At 42.8% G+C, this 23,386-nt stretch overlaps 1 protein-coding gene across 6 annotated transcripts in view; it reads right to left on the reverse strand.

Moving 5' to 3' along the window:
* The window catches only part of ARFGEF3 (ARFGEF family member 3), a 96,870-nt gene that overhangs the window by 24,947 nt on the left and 48,537 nt on the right, over positions 1 to 23,386 (reverse strand). For all 6 annotated transcript variants that reach the window (XM_040598043.1, XM_040598042.1, XM_040598041.1 and 3 more), the window contains 14 exons: positions 22,603 to 22,927; positions 21,177 to 21,289; positions 19,516 to 20,426; positions 14,508 to 14,674; positions 11,414 to 11,579; positions 9,919 to 10,026; positions 9,450 to 9,665; positions 9,083 to 9,193; positions 7,559 to 7,709; positions 6,217 to 6,531; positions 4,549 to 4,682; positions 2,873 to 3,018; positions 1,123 to 1,302; positions 598 to 742 (listed from right to left, as the gene is read on the reverse strand). In XM_040598043.1, the coding sequence (XP_040453977.1) occupies positions 598 to 742; positions 1,123 to 1,302; positions 2,873 to 3,018; positions 4,549 to 4,682; positions 6,217 to 6,531; positions 7,559 to 7,709; positions 9,083 to 9,193; positions 9,450 to 9,665; positions 9,919 to 10,026; positions 11,414 to 11,579; positions 14,508 to 14,674; positions 19,516 to 20,426; positions 21,177 to 21,289; positions 22,603 to 22,927 (3,188 nt within the window). The remainder of the gene's footprint in view (positions 1 to 597; positions 743 to 1,122; positions 1,303 to 2,872; positions 3,019 to 4,548; positions 4,683 to 6,216; positions 6,532 to 7,558; positions 7,710 to 9,082; positions 9,194 to 9,449; positions 9,666 to 9,918; positions 10,027 to 11,413; positions 11,580 to 14,507; positions 14,675 to 19,515; positions 20,427 to 21,176; positions 21,290 to 22,602; positions 22,928 to 23,386) is intronic.

The following is a 23,386-nucleotide window of genomic DNA, read 5'->3' on the forward strand; positions in this document are numbered from 1 at the left end:
GCACAGCTTTAAGTGACTTTCTCATACTACTCAGTTTCCATACAAGCAAACACCTCTAGGAGGGATGCAGAATTATTCTTACAGCAAACATGCCTTGTAAAAGTGCTAGAAATTGACTGCCTTCTGATTAAGTGCCTGGACAAGCACTTGGCTAGAGTATCACACTAAGTTACCCTGATCTATAAGAGTGATAGGTTTCACATAGTTAAGAAAGACAGTCCACATGAGACGCGGTGGTTGTACACAGTATGCTTTTCTTTCTCTAGCAGGACAGTAACAAGTGCCCAGCCAAGCTCAGTACTCCTGCACTCCTGTTTTGCTCAAAAATATTTCAGTAGGTTTGAGGCATTTCTTTCTCATTCTACTCATCTGCCAGAATCTAGAGGATAAAAAGTCAGAACAATACCTCTGCTTTCCCTCCCACCCCAACTAATAAACCAGATACTTCAGCACAGTCCTGAAGTATCGCAGTGCCGCTGCTAAGTGCCACTGTTCAGGTAGGGCGTTTAAATGGAGTTACAGTTAGTTATCATGTCCCCAAGGAATAAGACAGGGAAACAAAAGCACACATGAGACAGTCAGTGCATAAGTCCTTACCCACAGAGTATTCTCCTACAAGGTACTCTTTAACCTCTGACTTGCTGCTGCTGTGCACTGTTTCCAGAGCACTGAACAGGGGTCTCCATCCTGACTGGATCTGGGTAGAACACATTTCCACCAACTCTCCTATAGAGGTGACCACCTGCAGACAGTGTAGGAGAGGTTAAAAAATAAAACCAAACCCCAGAACTGGTATATAGATGGACCTTCAGAAGGAATGAAGATGGCTTTAAACACATTCTCGTATGTCAATACGTCAGTCTAGACTAATTCAGGATTTTATCTTTTAGATAATAGAGAGGTTTTATTTAATTGTTCTAAAGCCAGCTGTACTGTCTTTGTGCTTTGCCACAATGCTGGCTTAGGTAGGCAGAGCCTTCCCGACTCCTTGAAGATGATTAAGAGGCACCATTTGAAGGGAACTCAGGAGACACTCTTGAGTGGACCAAGTGCACTGTGGAAAGCATCCACCTTTTGGGCATGGGAGGCCAGATACAGACACCGTGATCAGGGCCAACTTGCCTGGTCTTGGACATCCTCATCACACAGCTCTAGCTGCATGATACGCTCAAAGGGGCGGAAAAGCGCTTCATTAAAGTGAAAATGAGAAGGCTCATTCCAGTCTGTCAGCATTTCGGTAAGGATGTCATGGATGAAGGAGACAGCCTTCCGAGACACGTGTCTCTCCTTATGACAGGCAGCCTGCAGAGAAAGGAGGAGTATTAAAGTTTGTCCAAGCAAAAAGTTTGCTTTTAGTGAGACACTTTTAAAGGAGATAAGCACTTTATGTTGCTGAAGCCTAAAAATGGCTTCATGACTAATGTGACTAGGGACCCCACTAATGAAAATGGGAGAGTACTGCCATGGAAACAGATGACTGAGACTCTGAGTTGCTTGGAGTCCAAAGATGCATGAAGGTTTGCTGACAATTCAAAAACCACAGAGCTAAAAAGAAATAAATAATAAACCCCCCCAGAACAGAAATTGTGTGAAATGTTGTCTTTCGTTTCTACCATGTGACCATTTTTCCCTTTAAAAAGGTAGTTTCTGCATATATTCACCATACCTATCTATGCATGACTAAATGTCAGTTTTTATTTGGCTATTTATGGAACTTAAAAGTGAGAAGGTTCTCATCACTTTTGGAAGAGCTATTAAAAAAATTAAACCATCGGTGAATCTGGATATAAATTTACTGTTTTGAACAACCATGCAGGTTTTGCTAAATTCTGTCCTTTCCCTGATGCTGCTTCTTCCCAGTAATGCCTTCATCTGCACTGAAGTCAACCAAAAAGACTGACTAGCCCCACATTCTGAAAAAATGGAAGGTACTTGAGTTTAAACTGGCTTGGGATCTTAAAAGAGTTGGAAATTTTCAGTATGTGAAAAGCATTTGAAGCGGTCTCAGGCATCTAAAGGCAAGCGAGACACTAGTTTTCAAGATAAAGGGCTGTTAAAGCATACAATAAAATAATTCTCTGCTATTTCTACTTCACTTAGAGGGATTCCACTGAGACTCCGATGTCTAAACTCTGTTGTAATAGAGTCCACCCATTCCTTGAGTCAGTGAAATTAAGTGCTATGGCAATTTACTGAACAGCTCATCTCAAAACTCCAAAGCAGCATGCTGCCAGTAGACTTGGGCAGATGACCTCACCGACAGAAAGAAAGCAAGTACTGCACGTTTATTCATACCAACGATACAAATCAAAACACTCCGAAAAGTTAAGACACCAGCATTTCAGCAGGTAAGACTGAATGTTTGGCTGAGGAAAGGTCATTTGTTAGGACTGAAATTCATTATTACGTGGCTGCTACTGACATGCCACTGCCCAGGGGTAACAAAGAAGGAGAAGGAAAGGAAAAAATGTCACCATCCTCTCAGTTGAGCTGGCTTTATGTGGGAAAAGAGAGCCTGTATCCTTTTATAGGAAAACTTGCAAGGACACAGACCTTGACTGGGAAAAAAGGTAGATGGAGAAGTTACTTGTACCCTCTTAGGATGGTTTCCATCACATCCACCACAGACACAGAGGAAATACATTGCAAAAATTCAACACGCTGTCACTGGACCTGCCCATTTCAGTTATTTAAAAGTGCGCTCCTCAGTGGCAGTATCACAATAATTGAGACAGTGTATACAATAACCCAACAGGAGTGTAACCAGATTTGCCAATGTTGAGGGTTGATATGCATTTTAGGAGCTCTCTTCTCCAGCTTTTGCAGCTTTGCTATCTCCTGCACATATTCCCATTTTCTCCCCAACTCCTACCTCTACAAGGTGCGGTGCCACCAAGCTCCAGCAGCGCATGAGATGGAGCAACGGGCGAGATTTACTCCTTACAATTCTGAGCATGGCATCACCAAGTCGGAACAAGTGAAGTGCACTTCTCCTGTCCTGGGTAGATTTTACTTCACCTACAAGAAAGTATAAGAAAATAAATGCAAGCTAACAACAGCTGCTCCTCCATCTCTAGATGTCTAAATTGGAATATAAATCAGGTTAGAAATTATTAGTATTGTCTGGGCGAAGGCAAGGAGGGTGATGGAGAAAAAAAAAAGAAAAAAAATAAATCAAACTAAAATACAGCCTATGACTCTACAGGTAGAAGACCAGGAGATGGACCCAAATTTTAAGAACAATGTGTTAAACACATTTTATTTTTCTTAAGCGATCTTATTTTGGCAAACTTTTTAAAGGGATGGGCTTGGAGAAGTAAAGCAAAAAAATTAAGAAAGGAGTTAAATAATTAAGACCCAAAATAGCAGCTGCAAAAACCTTTGGTGACATCTACAGGAAAGAATATAAACTGCAAATTATTTAGCTTTGGTTTGTCCTTTTGTATTTCTTATCAAGCAAAGGATATGAAGCAGAGAATGTCAGAAAATACTTCATTGTTCCCCAGCCAGTAATACTTGTTATCTCCTATTGAAAGGGATTCATCTTCCATTGCTCTTACAACATCTGGAAAGACACTTCATTCTCTCATTTAAAATATGCTGGTGCCTTTATCTCTAATGAAAGACGCAATCAGGGGGTATACCACTTTTAATATATATTACAAAAATTCAATTAATTGCTGTACCCTAGTTTTAATTTCGTTATAACTAACTACTGTTGATTGAACACTATGCACCTGATAAGAAGTTCACTATATATTAAAAATAAAGTATGAATGTTGAGGCCTGGAGACAAGCAAGAGCAAAAACTGAACAACTTGGAGTGTTACATGGAGAAAATGACAAGTAGTGCTTCAAGCAGAGGCGAAACTGATCGAACTGGAGACATACGCCAGATAAAATCCATGTCTGCTACAGGACAGAACAAAACCCGTATGATTAATGTAACTTCTACAGCCACAGTCGAATATATTCCTCTGGGTCCAATCCTGCTCTATTTGAGGCAGTGATGGAAACGACAATTTGGAGGCTCTGCACCGTAAGGTATATGCTCCACTTGGCTGGGGAAGAGCAAGACAAATCCCACTGCTTCATTTAATGTTCTTCACTTGTGTGCTTTGTTTGCTATCACCCATTTTCTGAACACTTCTGAGGTTATCCCACTGTCAAATGCCTAACCTAAATCCACCGTCTAACGTCTACATTCACCCGAGTTCCCTAACTGGATCAGGCTCTAAAATGGAGCTGTGAGTAAATACCTGTGGATAACTAACACACCCCAAAGTCAAGAACCAAATTAATATCCTCTGAAGTGTTTCATAGCAGGTGTGGATGCAGTCCCTGTCCAAAAAAAAGCACTCAGCATTTTCTAAAGACTTTGAATCACTCCTACAGAAAAAGATCTTACTAGACTACGTGCTGTGTTTTATTTACCCCTTGAAATTTCAATTGGAAAAATTAAAATTGTAGGAATACAAAGCAATTTCTGTAAGCAATACAGTTGTATATGAAACACAGAATTATGTGAGGGATCTTCAGGCAATTTACCTGGCATTGCTAGGGAGTAATCAACCGTATCTGTGACTGAATGGAAAAGCTGGGCCTGAGAAGCCTTCTTGAGCTGGTAAAGGAAGCCTGCCAATGCCATCAGGTTTAACTTGTCAGCAGCATCTTCAAAGAGCCTGCGAGTGAAAGAACAGGATCTAATTGAAAAATTCATGAGATGCAGACTTAAAAGCTTATGTAGGAGAACCCCCCTTATCTGTACATGGCTACTATGTGTTGCCTTTGGTGACACATTGAGCTAATGAGGACTTCTTCATTTATACATGCTACAGAAAGACTTTGATCCAGAAGCTTTATTAATTGGAGGGTAGAAAGCAGGGTGCTGTAGGACCAGCCAGAACCCTTCCAAGGTTCAACTGCAGTATTACAACCAAAAATTCGCTTTTTCAAGGAAACTTCCTCATTTACTGTATCTTAATTGCTATAAGCAGTTCGTGAAACAGTAATCAAAAAACAGTGAGAATATGCCCAGTCCGCAACACTGATCATGATAGCTTCATTGACTTCAGAGTTACACCAGTTTGCTCCATCTGAAGTTACAGCCCCTTGCGTAAAAAACAAATTACTTCAAGTCTTAGACCTAGAGTTACTGTACCTGAATTGCTATTTTGGAATATAAACAAGAGTTGTTATTTTCAGCTGCAATAAGCTCTTAATAGTTAAAATCTGTACCCTTACACCAGTAAACATGCTTACATAGGAGGTGGCTTCCACAGAGATTAGTGAAATTTCACATGGTGCAGCCATAAGTTGACACAAAGACGATTTTCTGACACTGTTTTCCATGAAAAACTTCCTATAGTCCTAGAAGACTGGGGATCAAGTCCTACTAATGCCCGCACTGAACTGAAAGTGCAGAAATCAGACCCGCATTGTTAAAATTACAGTACTGCTATTCTCCAATCCTCAGAACCAAGTTGTATTGTGATGTTTCTGAATAAAAGGCACTTTCCACGCACAGTCAAATTCCTACAGGCAGTGTCAGTATGCATTACTTTTTCCTCTGAACTTACCACCCTCTTACGAGCAGAGATTAAGAACGTAAAATGTCAGCTGGAGAAAAAAGGTTATTAGAAGCATGCAAACGCAGGAAATTTTCAATTCTAGCCTGGGCTGCCAAAAGAGTAACAGAAATAGTGAGAAAGTCTGCAACATAGTCTGCAGACTGGACTGTTATAGGGACATTTAACCTAGCCATTCTGTGATCGTGCTTGGTAGCCCTTCCTCCTCCGGACATGCTGGGGCAGGCTGACAAGCTGTCCACACAGTCCTGACAGAAGCAGCTGCTTTCTAATTGACACTGCTCTTGTCACTCAGTACCTCAGGAGAAGACACCCACTTATTTTGTCAACAGATTAATTTATATGCAAGCAACAAATCCATCCCTCTCAGGATACATTTGATTTACTTGGCATATTCACTGTTGTGCACAGACATACTCAGCCAGTACCAGCAGGACAAGTACTGCAGAGATGCAGAAACTCAGGTCTTTTAGGAACTGCTGGTTGTGATGCACACACAGCTCTTGTGAAACTCAACTGAAACAAGCAGCTGCAATGGACAAAGATCAGGTGACACTGTACCACAAAAGGTCCATTTTGGTCATGTTTTGGGAACAAGGATTCCGGTTCCTGACTACAATGCTTTTACCTGTCAGCTTGCGTGGAGAGCGTGAGAACAGCCTTGGCAGCACTGGTCCCACACAGCAGGCTGCCCCCACGGAAGTCAAAAGCTCTGCCCTTACTGCTCTCCTTGATGAGTTCCTGGATAGAAACCGGCTGAATGACAGGATTGCTGCTGAGGCTGGTCTCCTGCTCAGAGGTCAGCGCCTGGGGGGATTCCCCAGGCTCAGAGTCTGGGTGCAGCCCTCCAGGTGCCTGCTGTGACTTGGTGATGGTAAGGGAGGGCTGGGAAGCACCATCACTGAAGTGGGTGTGCTCCAGCGTGCTGATGTACTCGCACACCCTGAGAACAGGAGAAGCAAAAGATTAGTAAAACCCCCAAAACAACAACTCCTCCCCCCACTAATCACCAGAGTCACTGAAAAAATGCTTGGGTCTGCACTTCGGAAGTGAGTCAGAAGGACAGTGCAAGTACAGCTCTCAGCCGCCTCACAGCCCCATCACTGTGAGAAGCCAGCTTGCAGGGAAACCCACTGCCAATTCACGGGCATCGATTTCTACGTCTGAACCAGATACAATGCATGTAGAGGGATTTTTAAAGGCCCGAAGTCATATGTTACCATTGTCTGGGTTGGACAACCCAGGCCTGTTAGTTGAAGCTGCAGAGCAGTTTTAAATAGTCCCGGGAACAAGCAGTGGGAGAAGGAAAACAAGCTATGCACAAACAAGAAGCCAGGTGCAGCGCAAGCCCTGGGAACCGCAAAATCAGCACACTCTGATCAGGCACCTGCAGCATGCCCACCAGTCAGCGACACGGACCCCCACGTGGCCCAGAGACTTTTATCCAATCACCCGTGTGTAAAGTCGGGTGAGCGGTCGGTTTAAGTTATAAATATGACCTGTTTGTTTAATAAAGTGAGCGCGGCACGTAGCCATATTGGTGTGATTGTCGTGACTTGGCCGACTCTCCACGGGGAACCCTCTTTGAATGCACAGAACATTTTCCTCAAACTGTAAACAGACAATCTCTAATCTCTCAGACTACCCATAGATAACCTGTCTTCCTACACCCTTTGGTCTCCCATGTGCCTAGATAGCAAACAGTTTAGTGGTGGTGCCTGAAAAACCCATTTTAGGTTCCTGGGTCTGACACAGTCTTCTGGTAACTTTGAAGTTTCTAAGCATTAATTTTGCCTCTGAATAGCAGTCGAAAACAGCACCGTCTCTTCTCCTACAGATACTGGCAGTGAACTCACCCTGACACTGTTTATACAGAACACTCCCAGAATAAGTAAGGTTCTTTTTCTCAGTCCCCGACTTTCAGACAACACGGCGTAAATTCTGTTTCTTTTGGGAAAGCTGGTGAGTACCTGAACACATGAGGCCAACAGTCCTGATTGTGGCTTCCCATCTCCAGGCCCACATTAAGAACTGCATCCATACACAGAACATGAGCAGTGTGCAGGCAGACTCCCTGCACCTTCCCCATCTGCTCCAGTTTCTGCTCCACTTTCTGTTTCACTGCAGCATGAAAAATAAATAAAAAACAGTATTAGCTTCTCCAGCTTTTTAAACACACGTTGGTTTGTATATAGGGCAATGACAAACGTATACAGTCTAAAAGTTATAAGCATGTGGATTTTAGACAAAAAAACTAATCACACAAACCCATTTATTCCTAATAAACATAAGGCAGTTTTAAAACTAAAATCCCTTTTAATTGATCTGATATGCATGAAAAAAAATCAATGCCAGATTGACAGCCTTCACCCCCAAATTCAAATCTTGCTGCCCACAGAACAGATGCAGATTGCCAGTGATAGTACATATCTCTCTTTGGAGCTGGCTGCTGGATATTTATCTATTTTTAGCAAAATCTCTTTCACTACAGAAAAAAAAGTTTGTGGATTTCACATCTATGTCCATACAAGAGTTTCACCAAAGAGCTTTTGTTAATGGATACTCTTGTCAAAGCAAAACTAATCCTGATCTGAACTTCAAGCATTTGGACCTCATTCTTTTTCCTGAGAATCTCTGAAAAGCTTAGGTTTTAAGTGGAAACAAATGTTGAAGCTTTGCAAGCTTTCACAGAACAGATCTGTTGGCCTTTAGCCACCGCTACCACCTCCTCTTTGCTTGAGTGTGGCCTGGCCAACTAGCTTCAGTCTCATCTAGCAGAGCGGTCAAAAGCTAGTTTGTGCTCAGGCCTGTTCCGTTTTGTTTTGTCTACTGAGACACCAAATTTAAGTGCCAAGCAGGGCCATTTCTGCAACACGGTGTTTTATTATGGGCTTCTTGCCATTAGAAATCAGATGTCATCAGAGGAATTTTATGTGCTTCTCCAAACAGTCATTGGAGACAGCAGCTGACTTCACTGATTTCCACTGGGTTTGAAGTAGTGGTATAGAGATGCAAACTTTTTATGTTGTATCATTTTTTTTTTATTCCAGCTTCACCTAATGTGATTTAGAAATAGTTTTAAATATCTGATGATGAAAAAAGACAACAAAAGATGTACACAAAAGACAGGGAGAGGGACACAAACTCAGTTTGTATTACCAACCAACACCACCCAAAAAAATGATTCCCTCATGCCATCTGGTTGTTCTAGTATCACAAGACTTAAAAAAAGCATATTTCAAAAATGCTGTTGGCTTATTTGTTATTCCACTGATTATATTTGATATGGAACTGAAATTAATAAGACACAACGTTAAGAACCTAGGACAGCAGGACATGTACTGAAGTCTCTAGACATACATCCCATATGCCTAGAAGTGACTGGGGCACAGTAGTGGCATTCCTCTCCGTCCTTCTATGTGTAGCAAGGTACTTTCCAGTTGCATCTTTGCAGGCAACGTGAAATAAGGTAGGTAATATAATCACATAGTTACCTTGAGCTATAGTATCACTAGGCTCTTGGATTTCTTTTTCCTCTTTCTCTTCTTGGACACAGGAGGCAGCAGCCATTTGGGCAAGAGCTGATGCACAGTTAGCAGCAACTCCTGTAAAACACCACTACAATTACTGTTCAACCAGCATTCCCTCCCCAATCCCATGCAATCTCAGCAACAGGTTGTGTCAAGGAAAGTTAGCTGGATATGTCTGTGCTGTAGGGGAGGTGCATTCTATGGGGAGTCCTGCAGTCCAGGTTCCTGTTCAAGACTGGAACAGGATACTGCTTTTCTCTCTCCCCAGTTCCTTCAAGGAAAGTTACCATCCTATTTTATAAGTCTGCCATGACATCCTACATAGCAGTACCTAGAGCACAGCTCAGTCTGGCTGCCCTCCTCAGTCCATCCAGGCTCACGCAGATGGAATCCTTCTCCTTTTGGTTCTGCTCCTTGGCTCCTTCTGCTCCCAAGATGAAGGCCAGTCCCTTGGAGCTGCCTGCCATGCGGCCAGTCAGTGGCGTGGACAAGGTATCAATCAAGTTCTTCCAACAGCCGATTAAAAGGTATCGGGCAAAAGCAACTCCTGGAGTGAGAAATGTATTACTACTACTACTACTGAAAAACGACACAACAGCAGTTCTATCATCAGTGGTAAAAAACCAAGTCATATTTTGTCCTCTGCACGGCGAACTACCAATTCACATGTAGGATGTACTGATATACTTCCCTCGATGCTTAAACTGTTGTTCTAAACCACAACTTATCTGAATATGCTTACAGTATATAGCAACCCACCGCTGGTAGGTACAGTTACGCTTGTAGTACAGTCTTAGTACCTGCAACAACAGAATCATCTGTCTTCCGGTTTTGGGAAAGAGGAGATTGAGCTGATGCAGATGCCATCAATTGGCCACCAATTGCGCTGCTTCCCAAGCCATCGATATCTGCCAGAATATTAAAACCCAACAGATTACTTACTATTTGACACACGGATGATACAAGGAAAGCATCTTCCACAGGCTTGTTGTTCAAGTAAGTAGTAGCACTCCTGACTTCTCAGGTATGCTTTTGAGCTGCTCTTTTCTGGCAGCCTTCTGAAACCTTGGCATAAACATGAGCTGTGGCATCTTATGCTTTGCCCAGTATAACCAATGTTTTCTTGAAGAGGGGGAATATCCCACTCTCAAAAGTCCCCCACCCCTCCCTGCCCCAAAGCTATATGGTCAACAGAACTCTCAGCAAAGATTTCATGGTATTTCTTAAGAGTTCAGAACTTCCCACACCCTTAAACTTCCATATTTCTTAGTATACCCTTTCATATCTTGCTAAATCCTGTATCTAGATGTTTCCAGACCTCAGTCTTAGTCCTCAAGATGCACTGGGATCCTATGTCCTAGAGGTGGTATTTAGTAGACCTATATAGGTTCAATCTCAAGAAAAGAAATACAAGCCTTTCTCCAACACAACAAATGACCAGCTTCTCATAGAGTTTAATGTTAGGGACATCAGGTTGATTTCCCTTCTAGCAGCCCCTGTCTGCCTGCCTCTTCTCCGCATACTTTATGGCTACTATTTTCCCAAAGTGTTTCTTTCAGCTTCCCAGCTCAATAGCTAAAAGCAACACTGAGCTCAATACAATTAGCAAAAAACTTTCAGAGCAGTGCCTTTTGATTACCAGTTAATAGCTCAGCTGAAGCCAGTGTTCTCCCCGCATGCACTTTTTTAATTATCTCTTTGTAGTCATACAGCATACACGTTCAAGCAGATAGTGCATTTTATATCAATACACTATCAAGACCTCCTGCTGCCTTTCAGCTGATACAATTTGATTTATTTCCCCTCAAATGAAGCCAAGGATTGTTTTTAAGCATTTGTTAGAGGTGCCTCAGTGTTCAGCTTCTCTCTGGTGCCATTTGGCATATACCTGGCACAGCACAAATCTGAGCTAAGGGGAGCCCCATCTGTGGAATGCTTCCAGGATCAGACACCACTACTTATATTTGTATAGCACCACAGGCACACTGAAATAGCTTTGCTGTGACATCAAGAAAACAGCAGCCTTACTGCTTATCATAAACAGGTACCAAGTCTACCAGAACTGAAGCTAACAGTGAACAAACTTATTCTCCCTGTATCCCAGGGACAGTCTGTTTTTAAACCCATGCTTCTAAAGCTTTCTGCCTGACCCAAAACAAACACTTAAGTACCTGCCAACTACATTTCATTAAGTCCTCTTCTACTGGTAATTTCGGTGTTGCATAATGCACTGAAGCAGTGTATTGTTGTAGCTTGGTTTAGACACCTTTGGAAGTTAGCCTAGCCTGTACTGACCTGTCAGCATGGTGATAAGTGGAAGGCTGTGCTCTTCAGGGCTCCCCCAGTATCCAGATTCCCCCAGCATGTTCCTTTCTAGTACCTGGTGGTACAGTTCTTCAACCCAGGCCTGGGAAAATACCATCAACACTCCACTGGACTGCACCTGCTTCATGAACTCCTTCTGCAGAGAACCATAAAAGCCAGATATAAGACAAAAGTAAGCCCCACAGCATGATTTTCAGCCCCTAGATCTATCTACTCCTGAGCGTACGGGGCTGCAGGAGTAGAAATGAAGTTATGCAAAAATAAGAATTAACCAAGGATCACAATGTGTATCTATAGTAGAGAATGACATGAATAAGGAGCTTTCCCTTCTCTTACTGCAGTTCATGCAAGATGCAAATCATGACAGTTCTTGTACAGTGACAAAGGTACATGCTGATCTCTCACTATTTCCTCAAGGTAGGGGTGGGATTCTCAATTCACAGTATCACAGAATGGCCAGGGCTGGAAGGCACCCCTGGAGATCATCTAGTCCAACCCTCTGCCAAAGCAGGTTCACCTACAGCAGGTTGCACAGAGTCGCATCCAGGTGGGTTTTGAATGTCTCCAGAGAAGGAGACTCCACAGCCTCTCTGAGCAGCCTGTGCCAGGGCTCTGTCACCCTCAAGGGAAAGTTCTTCCTCATATTCAGGTGGAACTTCTTGTGTTTCAGTTTGTGCCTGCTGCCCCTTGTCCTGTCACTGGACAGCACTGAAAAGAGTCTGGTCCCATCCTCATGATGCTCAGCCTTAAGATACTTCTGTGCATTGATAAGGTCCCCTCTCAGTCTTCTCCAGGCTCAACAGGCCCAGCTCTCTCAGCCTTTCCTCATGAGGGAGATGCTCCAGTCCCCTCATCATCTGTGCAGCTCTCCGCTGGACCCTCTCCAGTAGTTCCCTGTTTCTTTTGGACTGGGGAGCCCAGAACTGGACACAGCACTCCAGATGGGGCCTCGCCAGGGCAGAGCAGAAGGGGAGGCCAACCTGCCTCGACCTGCTGGCCATGCTTCTCCTAATGCACCCCAGGATCCCACTGGCTTTCTTGGCCACCAGGACACACTGCTGGCTCATGGGCAACTTGCTGTGTCCACTGGGACTCCCAGGTCCTTCTCCACAGAGCTGCCTTCCAGCAGGCCAGTCCCAGCCAGTACTGGTGCAGGGGGCTGTTCCTCCCCAGGTGCAGGACCCTCCACTTGCCTTCACTGAACTTCATTGGGTTTCTCTCCACCCAGCTCTCCAGCCTGCCCAGGTCTGGCTGGATGGCAGCACAGCCTGCTGGTGTATCAGCCACTCCTGCCAGTTCTGTATCACCAGCAAACCTGCTGAGGGTACCCTGTGTCCCTTCATCCGGGGCACTGATCAGTAAGTTGGACATGACAGGACCCAGCACTGACCCCTGGGGAACACCACTGGCTACAGGCCTCCAGCCTGACTCTGTGCCATGGATCACAACCCTCTGAGCTCTGCCATTCAGCCAGTTCTCTATCCACCTCACTGTCCACCCATCTAACCCACACTGCCTGAGCTTAACTATGAGGACACTGGGAGACCGTGTCAAAAGCCTTGCTGAGGTCAAGGTAGACAACGTCCACTACTGTCATTCCATCACAGAAGGCTCTCAGGCCGGTCAGGCATGATTTCCCCTTGGCGAATCCATGCTTACTGCTCCTGATAACCGCCTTTTCCTCCACATGCTTTGAGATGACCTCCAGGATGAGCTGTTCCATCGAGGTGAGGCTGACCAGCCTGGAGTTTCCTGGGTCCTCCTTCTTGCCCTTCTTGAAGACTGGAGTGATGTTGGCTTTCCTCCAGTCCTCAGGCACCTCTCCTGTCCTCCATGACCTTTCAGAGATGACGGAGAGTGGCTTGGCAATGCATCTGCCAGCTCCCTCAGCACTCAGGGGTACGTGCTGTCGGGGCCCGTGGATTTGTGGGTGTGAAGTTTAAGTGATTTCTAACATGATCCTCCTCAACCAAGGGAAAGTCTTCCTTTCTCCAGTCTTCGTCTCTTGCTTCCAGGGTCTGGGACACTTTGAGGACTGGCCTTGGCAATAAAGACTGAAGCAAAGGCGGCATCCAGTAACTCCCCCTTCTCTGTATCCTTCATTTGTGTTCAATAAAAAGAAGTTGTGGCACCTAATGCTGGCTGTCCAGCAATCAGGCCCTTCTGCAACAAACAGTCACCACCGATGAACTGGGGTGCAGTTAGATATCTGAACTATTTTCAACAATACTTGGGTCATGCTCAGCACTGCTGCACACAGTGCTGCCCCTAGAGAAGTTTCTGATTCACAGATTTGCTCTTGCAGCTGCTGAAGAACATACCAGAACTGCTGATGATGTTAAAACCCACTTGTTTTGAGGTCTTCTAGAATATATGTTCTCTTACATGGGAAACTCAGCAATAATGGTACATCTTGACAAACTTGTTTTTCATTTTTTCGTTCTGTATATCATTGGGGGTTTTTATTTTTAGGAAAACTCTGAAGCAACTTCTCTTGGACAACTTAGTTGAAAAACATAGATCTATGTTTCGTAACTCCTACAGCCTTCAAAACAATTTTTTAAAAGCCCAAGAAGCTGAGAAATCCCAGGTGCTACAGAAATCATCAGTTCGTATTACTAAAACCTAATTATTTTTCACTCTAACATCTCATGTCTTCATCTGCGTAAATACAAATCAAGTATTAAGCAAGAAATTTGTCACTATGCTCAAAAGTAGTTGCAAGATGAAGGTATGTCCCTTGATAACATGCACAAACAATACTTGCTATATCACATCATGCTAATGAAGATCTGTTCTGAAGATAGAGTATCCATCTAAAGACCGCTACTTCAATGATAATCAGCAAGCAGCATTCATCCCCCTCCAAAATTACAGAGAAGCTGTGTAATTCAGATGCATGACATTCAGCATGCAAGATTCAGAAGCAGCTTGGAGAACGCTTCATTTGCAATTATTATTTCACTACTTAGCAAGCAGTCTGAAGGCTTTATGTGTGGACTGGTTTATGTGAAAGGAAGTAAAATTTCTTTTCTAAATAGTTTTCCCATATTCCCCAACTCACCAGCAACACAGGAGCTTGGGCAGGCTTCTTCCTGTAGTAATCTGAGTTGGCCAATTTTAGGTTGAGCAGCAGAATATAATGTGAGACCATGTAGAGACTGTCTGCATTCATCAGAGTCTGGAAGCTGAAATTTAGGTTTCCCTCAAATCCTGGTGAGTACATCATACCTAACAAAAACACCATGTGAGCTCTCACATTTTACACAGATTTTGCCTGGAAAAAAAACATATCAGAAACTAACCCTAGCATTTCAGCAGGAACAGATTGCTAGAATAGTTAATGAATCATCAGTAGAAATTACTCTACTAAATGCGCTAGAATAGGAAACAGAAAAATAAGTAGTCCATCTAGACTGCAGTGCTGCAAGGCAAACTGAACACTCCAGTCACAGTCCAGCAAAGCAACATGCTCAATGTGAAATACACAAGGAGCACCAGCACTCGTTGGGACGACTGCCGGTACAAAGCACAGGGCAGGATACACGTGCAATGCTAACTGGAAAGGTGAGGTGGGAAGCAGCGGAGGCAAAGCCTGTGTACTTAACTGAGCATACATTGCACCAAATGGTGCTAATGAGGGTGACAGCTCTTCTAACCCCCAGTAAATCTGTCCTGTCTGAGTTGTTGGATGGGGACTGGAGTGCTCAGCACCTTGTTGGATCAGGCTGTAATCATCATTCTCTCCATGGCCTAGAGGTATGTGGACAAATATTTGGGGCCAAGCTGGCTGGAATTCGTTACAACTCCAAGCCCCATTTAGTTCATACAAGACCTGCTTTCTGAATAGCTGAGCACCTGCAGCTCTGTCAGCCCCACAAGCCACCTGTAAGTGCTCAGTACTCCTGAAAACACTATTTGTATGAAATGACAGCCTGCAACCATGCCCAGTGGCACAATCCCTTCTTCCCAGGTAGGATGGATGGCACATACATTTTCCTTTGAGCTAGCTGACCTACTGGTAGAAAAACATAAATCAAGCGTGAGCAATACCTAATTGAATCCCCATGACCTGTAGTTTGAGCCATGAAAAAAACAGAAATATTAGATATCCCCCTAAATGACCCACAAAATTTCATGGTTTTCACATCAACTGTGAAATCCATTCATGTAACATCAATTAGAGATGATTAAGGAGTAAGCTTTATCCTAGAGGAACATTTGAAATGAAACAAAAAACAGCTTCCAAGGTTAGTTACATGATGAAGCAAAGCTGTGTAATTCGTTAACTGCTGCAGTGGTTTACTGTGAATACATTCCTCCCACCATAAAGCTCATACCTCTTCTTAGACAAAATACAACAAACCATTAACATTAAAAAAAAAAAAATAATAATCCACACACAGAAAAGAAGCAAATGTTTTTCTTGCCTCGTGAGAGTTTGAAAGCTCTGTGCTGCTGCCTTCTCGGACTTTCCACTGTCGTCACTTTGGGGGCGTGGATAAGGTGAGTAACTGTTTGAGGGCGGATTTAGAAAGACAGTAACTGTTCCAGGGTGGGTCTAAAAAATGAATAGCTGTTCAAGGGAGCAACCTTTGTGGAAGAGGGGTGATAGGGCTGGCCACAAACCATACCCACATGGGTTGGCATGTGCTTGGGGTAGAGAATCTCTACCTAGTACCAAAACTGCAACCCTGTGCTTGGAAGTAGCCTGTGAGTAGCTCCAGTGACTCCTTCATCACTGAAGGCAAAGATGCATCTTAACACTATGCTGGATGGAGGATCATGATATTGATGTAGCTAGAATATATTGATTCGATGTCTTATCTCTCTTAAATATGTACCTCAGGGACTAGAATCTTCTGGAGTAACAAAAACCTCAGGGAAGAGAGGTAGTAAAAGAAAAAAAAAGCCCACTTTATTCTGCATTAGAATATTTTGAAAAATTGTGCAACCTCCTACACAAGACTGCAATTAAAAAGGAAGGTGTCTAACTGCACATAAAGTGGCTACTACATAGTGGGTATGTACCTGAGCACCAGAAAGTGTTTGGGAAAAATGGTCCCTAATTTCCTCTAAAATACAGGAAAATAAACAAGTGCATTTAAGAGATGCAGAGTTCTCAAAAGCAGCCGATTAGCTTATGAGTAAACTTGCAATGATGCTTCCCAACATAAAAACCTTGCCACTAAAAGCTATGGAATCAAAACTGAAAAGAGCTGCTAAAAATGTTTCCTACGATTATTCACACAATGGCACACCATTTTTAGAACTAATGCCTTGACACTGAAGTTGACAAGAATAGTTATGTCTGAATTAAGAGAATACTGATCATCAATTTTAATTACAAAGACCTGCCAGCTATAATAAACAATGAGGTCATAAGACTCTTAACAGAGACTGCAGTTCATTCAAATCGCCCAGGTAAAAGTTGGTTCTGAAAAAATGCAGACAATGTTTTCTGCAAGCCAAGATAATGTGGAGAATTTTTAGATAATCCAGTATTTTTTAAGATAAGACACCACACTTCAGTGTCCCTAAGGAATTTTTTGGCATTGCTTTTATTTAGCAACAAGGAGGAACCTTCTGTGGAAAGATGAAAACTGTAGATTATGAAGGCTTTTAACCAATTGACTTCCAAATCTTAATTTCACAACTACACTTTTTCTATGCTTATACTCCCACACCAGTGCCTCAGATTCCTACCTCCTTTCATTGCTTTTCAATCCTATGAGAACATAATAATAGTACAGTATTATTTAGCCTGTAGGAAAGACTACTAAACTGTAGCAAATGTATTTTTCCCCCAAAATGTAAGAAAAATTGAAAAATGAAACAAATCAGTTAAATAAGGTCTCTCAAACACAAGAATACTGTTTTGTACTGGCTGGTCTCAGAACTGCACCTGTCTCTTTCCTCAACATCTTAACTAATACTCAAATTTCCTAATGTATTCTTCAGGAATTATAAATGACTAGCTGTTGTACATACAACGGATAGGACCGGTTCCTCTAACTTCATCACCTAATTTGAGCCCTGAATTGCTGCTGTTAGCGAAGGAGTTCTGAAGTAAGAACTCAAACACTGATGATAAAGGCAGACCAGACTGGAGTGTCAGCAGCTCCTCAGGGGGAGTGCCTACTCACAGACATGTGGTTCAACTTTAGTAAATCTCCCTCTACAGGTCTTCAGACTCACACATCTCTCACAGTAACACAAGCCCTCACCTCAGGGCTGATGGACTTTTGCTTAAGATCCGAGGTACAAGTTAAGGGAGTGTTTCAGCTGGACTGAGTCTCATTCCAGGTGCCCAAATGAAACGTGAACTGCACAGATCTTGTGAGAGCGTAAAATTACAACTCTAACAGCCACAGCTCTATGAAAACACCAGGATACCTCTTCTGAGCAAATTTAATACAGTAACCTGCTACTATATTTTCCCATGATTCCTGAGTGGCATCTTCTAAGAATACTTCACCAAATCAGACTGGAAACATGGTGCACATTTTCATGCACAGGTTTAACCGTGGAGGTGGCTTCCTTAGCAAAATGAAGGGTCTGTCTCAACAGTCTAAGTCCGAGACTAGGTATCTGTTTAAGAGGGAAGTACAAACCATAAATTATGGACTTAATGCAGAAATGGAGTGTATTATTCCATCTTTCTCACTGCATTAGTCATACTGAAAGACAAGAAAAGCTGCTTTTATCCTTAAAATCTAGAGGCCTGCTAAGTCTACCCTTTCCAATGCTTTAAAATGTTTTAAAGGGATTTGACAGAAAAAAGAGAAAACAAGTGGTATACTCATTCATGCACAACGGAACAGGTGCACAGAAGTTTGAGCTAGAGTTCCAGTCTTGGTCTTTTAGCATAACCTCAAGATCACTCTGTTTCAGGAAAAATAAATCCTTGTGACAGAAAGGATGCTTTTGAGCACCTCAATTAGGAATGAAATTAATATTAATGTCCCCTTTAAGTACACCCTTCCTGTGATATAACATGGACAACATATCTTAAGAATGTCATCTACCATGAATTAGGGCTTATTTGGACAGCATTTAAACGAGGGTATCACAAAGATCAGCTAAGTTACCCAGCTTTATATCTAAATTATGCTCTATGATGATGGGAGGCATCCCTTCTGACTCTGTATGAGTTTAATGTGTGTGTGACAGCACAAATGAATGAAGCAATGATTAGGAGAGGAGCAACAGGAAAGGCAATTATGGTGAATTAAGTTAAAGACACAAAGAAATATATTTTAACAAACATTTCCACTTCGGCCACTGTCAGAAAAAAAGACACGCTTCTAATATGTGTATATATATATATAAACATTTAAAATATACTGTCAACAGGACAAACTAGCCTTTGCACAGTGTTTTTTTTGTTTGATTGACCAAGTCAGGATCCCAAAGGTTCTAAGCCTGAAAGAACTGCAGGTATTTAATCTCTTAAAAGGTAAGATCTTTATTTTTCACTTGGCCTGGGCTTTGAGCTTGGCATTTCCTGTCATGATAGATGGCAGTACTAAGAGAAACAGAAGAGTGAAGAAGGGAGATGCTCCTCTTTTCTTAATCCTTCCAAGAGCTTTCTGCCATGGAATTTTTACCATTTTCCTTGTGAGGCTGGCATTACTAATAGTAATGCAGTATTGTACTAAGCTACCACTTAAATCTCTTTCAAAACAGGTGATGGTCTGCCCCACACCCCTTTCATGCTCAGGGGCAACCCAGCCTCCCTTTAAGGACAGCACGTGCAAATCTTTTCAACGGATCTTCACAAACCTGTGAAGAGGTATCGTACTACAGAAAATTTAGTTTTCTCTATTGACTGAGGATGTAATCCAGAGCCTGTTAAGAGTCAATGGATTGACCTTCCTTTGAATCAGTGCCTGCATACTCAATTTGCTTTGCACTGGATGAAGTGTGCTGCTGTGGAGGAATGTGCTTTGTAAAGCACAAACCTCCTTATTCTGGGTATGTTCTCTGAAGATGAAATCCTACAAGACAATTCACATGCAGCGCTGTCACAGTATGCATGCTGGTTCGACAGTAAATATTTGCTTGCAAACCTGAGCAGAATGTTGAAGAGAAGCTCTGCAGTGCTCCATCCACCTCCTCTACGCTGGATAGAGCTATAAGCCGAGGAAGAAGAGCTTCAAGTGACTGGATAAACAGCCGTGCACTGTGCTGGTCTGCTTCTTGGTTTTTCAGCAATTTTAGAGAGAGTGCAGCAGTACGTAAGGACCTGTGACCTGGACAATCCCGTGGTGTCTGCTCCTCATCAGCCAAGGAGCAGTTGTCAGACCCTATGTCTGAGACATCTGACCTGCCCGAGTCCTTCTCTGCTGCCATGGAATACTGATCGCAAGAATCAAACTCAGTCCTAGAAAGGTCCTGGTCATCTACGCTGAAGTTACTTTCACTATATCTGGATCCATAGGACCGGGTCTTGCAATCAACTGATAAGAAGTTAGTTATATCTGGATAGACTATGGTGTGGCTTCTCTGAACAACATCTGGCTGGTCAATGGTTTCTGATTCTGGTTCTCTATAATGAATTCCTTTGCTTTCGTGACCAGCTGGAGATGGCAGTGAGTTTTTTTGACTTTCTGGGTTATCCTCTGGAGTTGTCTGTCCCATGTCCCCTTCCAAAGTGGTCTGCCCAGTGTCTGTGGTAACGCTAATGCTAATATCAGGACTCTTCTCATTTCCTGATTCCCAGGCAGGATTTTCTGAGGACAGGATGCGCCTCTGCCACCTAAAGTCAGCATCATTGATCTCCATGGAGTCCCTGCTCGTCTCAGTTCCATCCTTCAATTCTTCTAAGCGTCGCAGCAGTAGCTGGACCTGCTCTTCACTAAGACCCCTCCCTTGGCTCAGCTCATCTAATGCTCCAAGCAGGGCAAAGACGCAGGACACTGAAGCATAACATGCTTCAATACCACCTTTGATGCATGCTTCCGTCATCCCGTCCATGATACTACAATTAAAACAGAGTTTATTTAAGTGATGCAGCACATACAGGGAGCATGTCACTATCATCCAACACCATCCCCCCATAACCAGCAAAAAAAAGAAGATAAATTATCCTGTAAGACTACTGCTGAGAAAGACAACTAGTATTGTGAGAACAAATCATTAAGTCTCCCACATGGACACAGCCATGCTGTAAAGGAAATGCCAAGCAGGGAAACAGTTACCATGCATTTGTACCAGCATGCACAGCATGTTTTTCCTTACAGACAAACATTTACACTAGAAAAAACCCTCAACACTCAACTGAAGCTAAATTTAAAGCCATTTGCGTCCTGAAAATTATCTTATCTACAAGATGTGATCTTTATAGGAACTGAGAATCCTTCTTGCTCAATCCGACAATGTTTAAATTTTCCGATTACCTCCTTTGACTTCATCTTGGAAATATACATCTAAATAAGCACAGTTATTTCATTGCAAGGTTAGGGACCCAAACCCAAGAATTTCCAGCTGTAAACCAACACATTTGAGTATTTTGGCAGATTCCACAAGGTAGTTATCTATGCTCTTACAAACAGGCCCAGACTGATGACAAACCAGTCAGAGCTTTTACCCGTCTTCCATTTTCACAGCTTATTTAACCAGGGAGATACCCTGGCTCATATTTGGGTATGTTTCTGAAGGTACAGCTATTTAAGTGTCCTGTGTATGCAGGTTTAAGAGACAAGAGGCTAAAGGAGGAAACAGAGCATACAGCTTGAGAAGATCCAGATGGGACTTCCTTTTAGAAATAGACCTCTTCCTGGATTCTGACTCAGAAGAGCAGGGCCCTGCCAAATCACAAAGCTGCTGAGGACTGCCAAGTATCTGAAAGGAAAGGAAACAGAAGTTACTAGAGGGTTATCTAAGCATTATTTAAATACAATAAATGAGTCATAGTTCTACCAAGCCTGGAACTTGAAGTAGCAGTACTGTAATTTCTCACAGCAAAAGAAAACAGCACCCTGATGTTCTACTTATTAAAGCTATCTTTCCTCTTTTTAAAGGCAGAAAAACAGATAGAGAAGAGCAGAATATTCAACAAGAATGACATATAGAATGTTGTCCAGTGCTTTACATTTTTGACTGAATATGTTTTAATAGATACTGCACGCAAGACAATCTCTATGCTTATAGGTAGAGTAAGTATCTTACATTGTATTATATACCAAAGGGAGCCTTTCTCTTCAGTCATCCAGTTATAAAATGATAGTCATGCAAAGACAGACAAAGTGATTCCTTCTGGCTCAACCTGCTGGGTGGCGTCCTGTTAATACCCACCAAGAAATACAAGAAGGCAGCTTTACAAACAAGCCCATATTAATAAGCAGAAAGAGGCAACAGACATGTCCTGCAGGAAACATTAGACTGAGCTTTTCCTAAAGGTTCAGTTGTCATCTTGCTATTCTTTAAAATTAGAAGAAGACAAGTGTCACGGTGACTGCCAGTTCAGACAACAACCCAGCAGGTGTCTGTGTGGTGTTAGAAGAGATCTTCAAGACACAGAACAGCCTAGGTATACAACAAGCTAGAACAAAAATCCTCTAAGAAAAGACCACTGTTCCTACAAATTACGTAAGTTGCCTTGTGTTCCACAACATAAGAGAGCTGCACACGTGAAATGGAAGAGCCCGTCTTGACAGGGCCACTTAAGGTATTGGCAGCTTACTTGTGGCTGTTCTAATATAGTTCCAGGAAACCAGATTTAAAAAACCTGGCATGTAATCAAAACATATTCACCTTAGTGCCTGGAATACTACGCTGTGAGGATGAATGTCTCCTTCAAGCAAGAGCTGAGAGTGGGGCAAGATGCCAAAGAAGTTGAAAACCGGATCACTACACTGCATCTCACTCAAAAGAGCAGTCATGACTCAGCTTAAGATCTCCATGCAGTACCACAGCATGAACGCTGATGAAAGTGCCACATTTGTGTTATGGAGACAAATAAAGCCATTACAACTTTCTAAAACTAAAAATATTTGTCAGATTTACTTTGATGTAACAGCTATGCTCAGAGAGGGCAATTTCAGCATCCCTACTGCTAACATACGGAATGGACTGGCATGCACGTATCACCGATTTTTACTGTTAAATAAACATTTTGCTTTACATGCCTGGATGTGCACATGTGATTATCTCACCTCTTTCATAATTTTGATGGCTTCTACTCGGTGCTGAGGTGGTGGGTAAAGCAATATCCGGTGATAGAGAGACTGCAGCACAGGCTTCATGGATTCCACTGACCCCACCAACCGAACCAGTTCTGCTGCAATATAATAAATGGTCCGTGCAACGGGCCCGCTGAGGGCAGGTGCTGTGGATGAACAACCTGAACCCCGGCCATGATCAGAGATTCCTGAGGAAGGTGAATCAGCTTCAAGGCAGATGCTGCTGTGGGCAGAGGTGATAGTTTTGTCATGGATTGGATTTCCCAGGATTACTACCAGGGCTGGACACAGTTGCTTCCTGAGAAAGAGAAAAGCAGCAGATGGTAACTGGAAAAAAATAATCTCACAGGAACAGATTGAAAATAGCCCACAGTTTAATGAGATACACATGTTAGTTTTAATGATCAGTCAACAGCAGATAGAATGGTTAGACAGAATAAAAAATTACAACAGGCTTTTTTCACCTCCCAAGTATCAGCATGCTAGGACATATGGAAATACTTTTGGGTGCTTTATAAACGGTACTGATTCTGCAAGTTCATGTTGCTGCCCAGTGCTGTCCTTTACAAGACAGCACGCCTGCCTCTATCGTCAGCTGTAACCTATTGCAAGGTAGAAATTCTAGGTTTCTACTGCTCTGTTTCTTCTTCAGTCCAACTTGGGAGCTTTAAAAAAACCTGACCAAACAAAAACTAATCTATGTTAACTAGAAGGCCTAACGTTCTACCACTGAACTGCACATGCACCCTCAGTTGTG

The sequence above is a fragment of the Falco naumanni genome, chromosome 6 (assembly GCF_017639655.2).
Source record: "Falco naumanni isolate bFalNau1 chromosome 6, bFalNau1.pat, whole genome shotgun sequence".
Classification (NCBI taxonomy): domain Eukaryota; kingdom Metazoa; phylum Chordata; class Aves; order Falconiformes; family Falconidae; genus Falco; species Falco naumanni.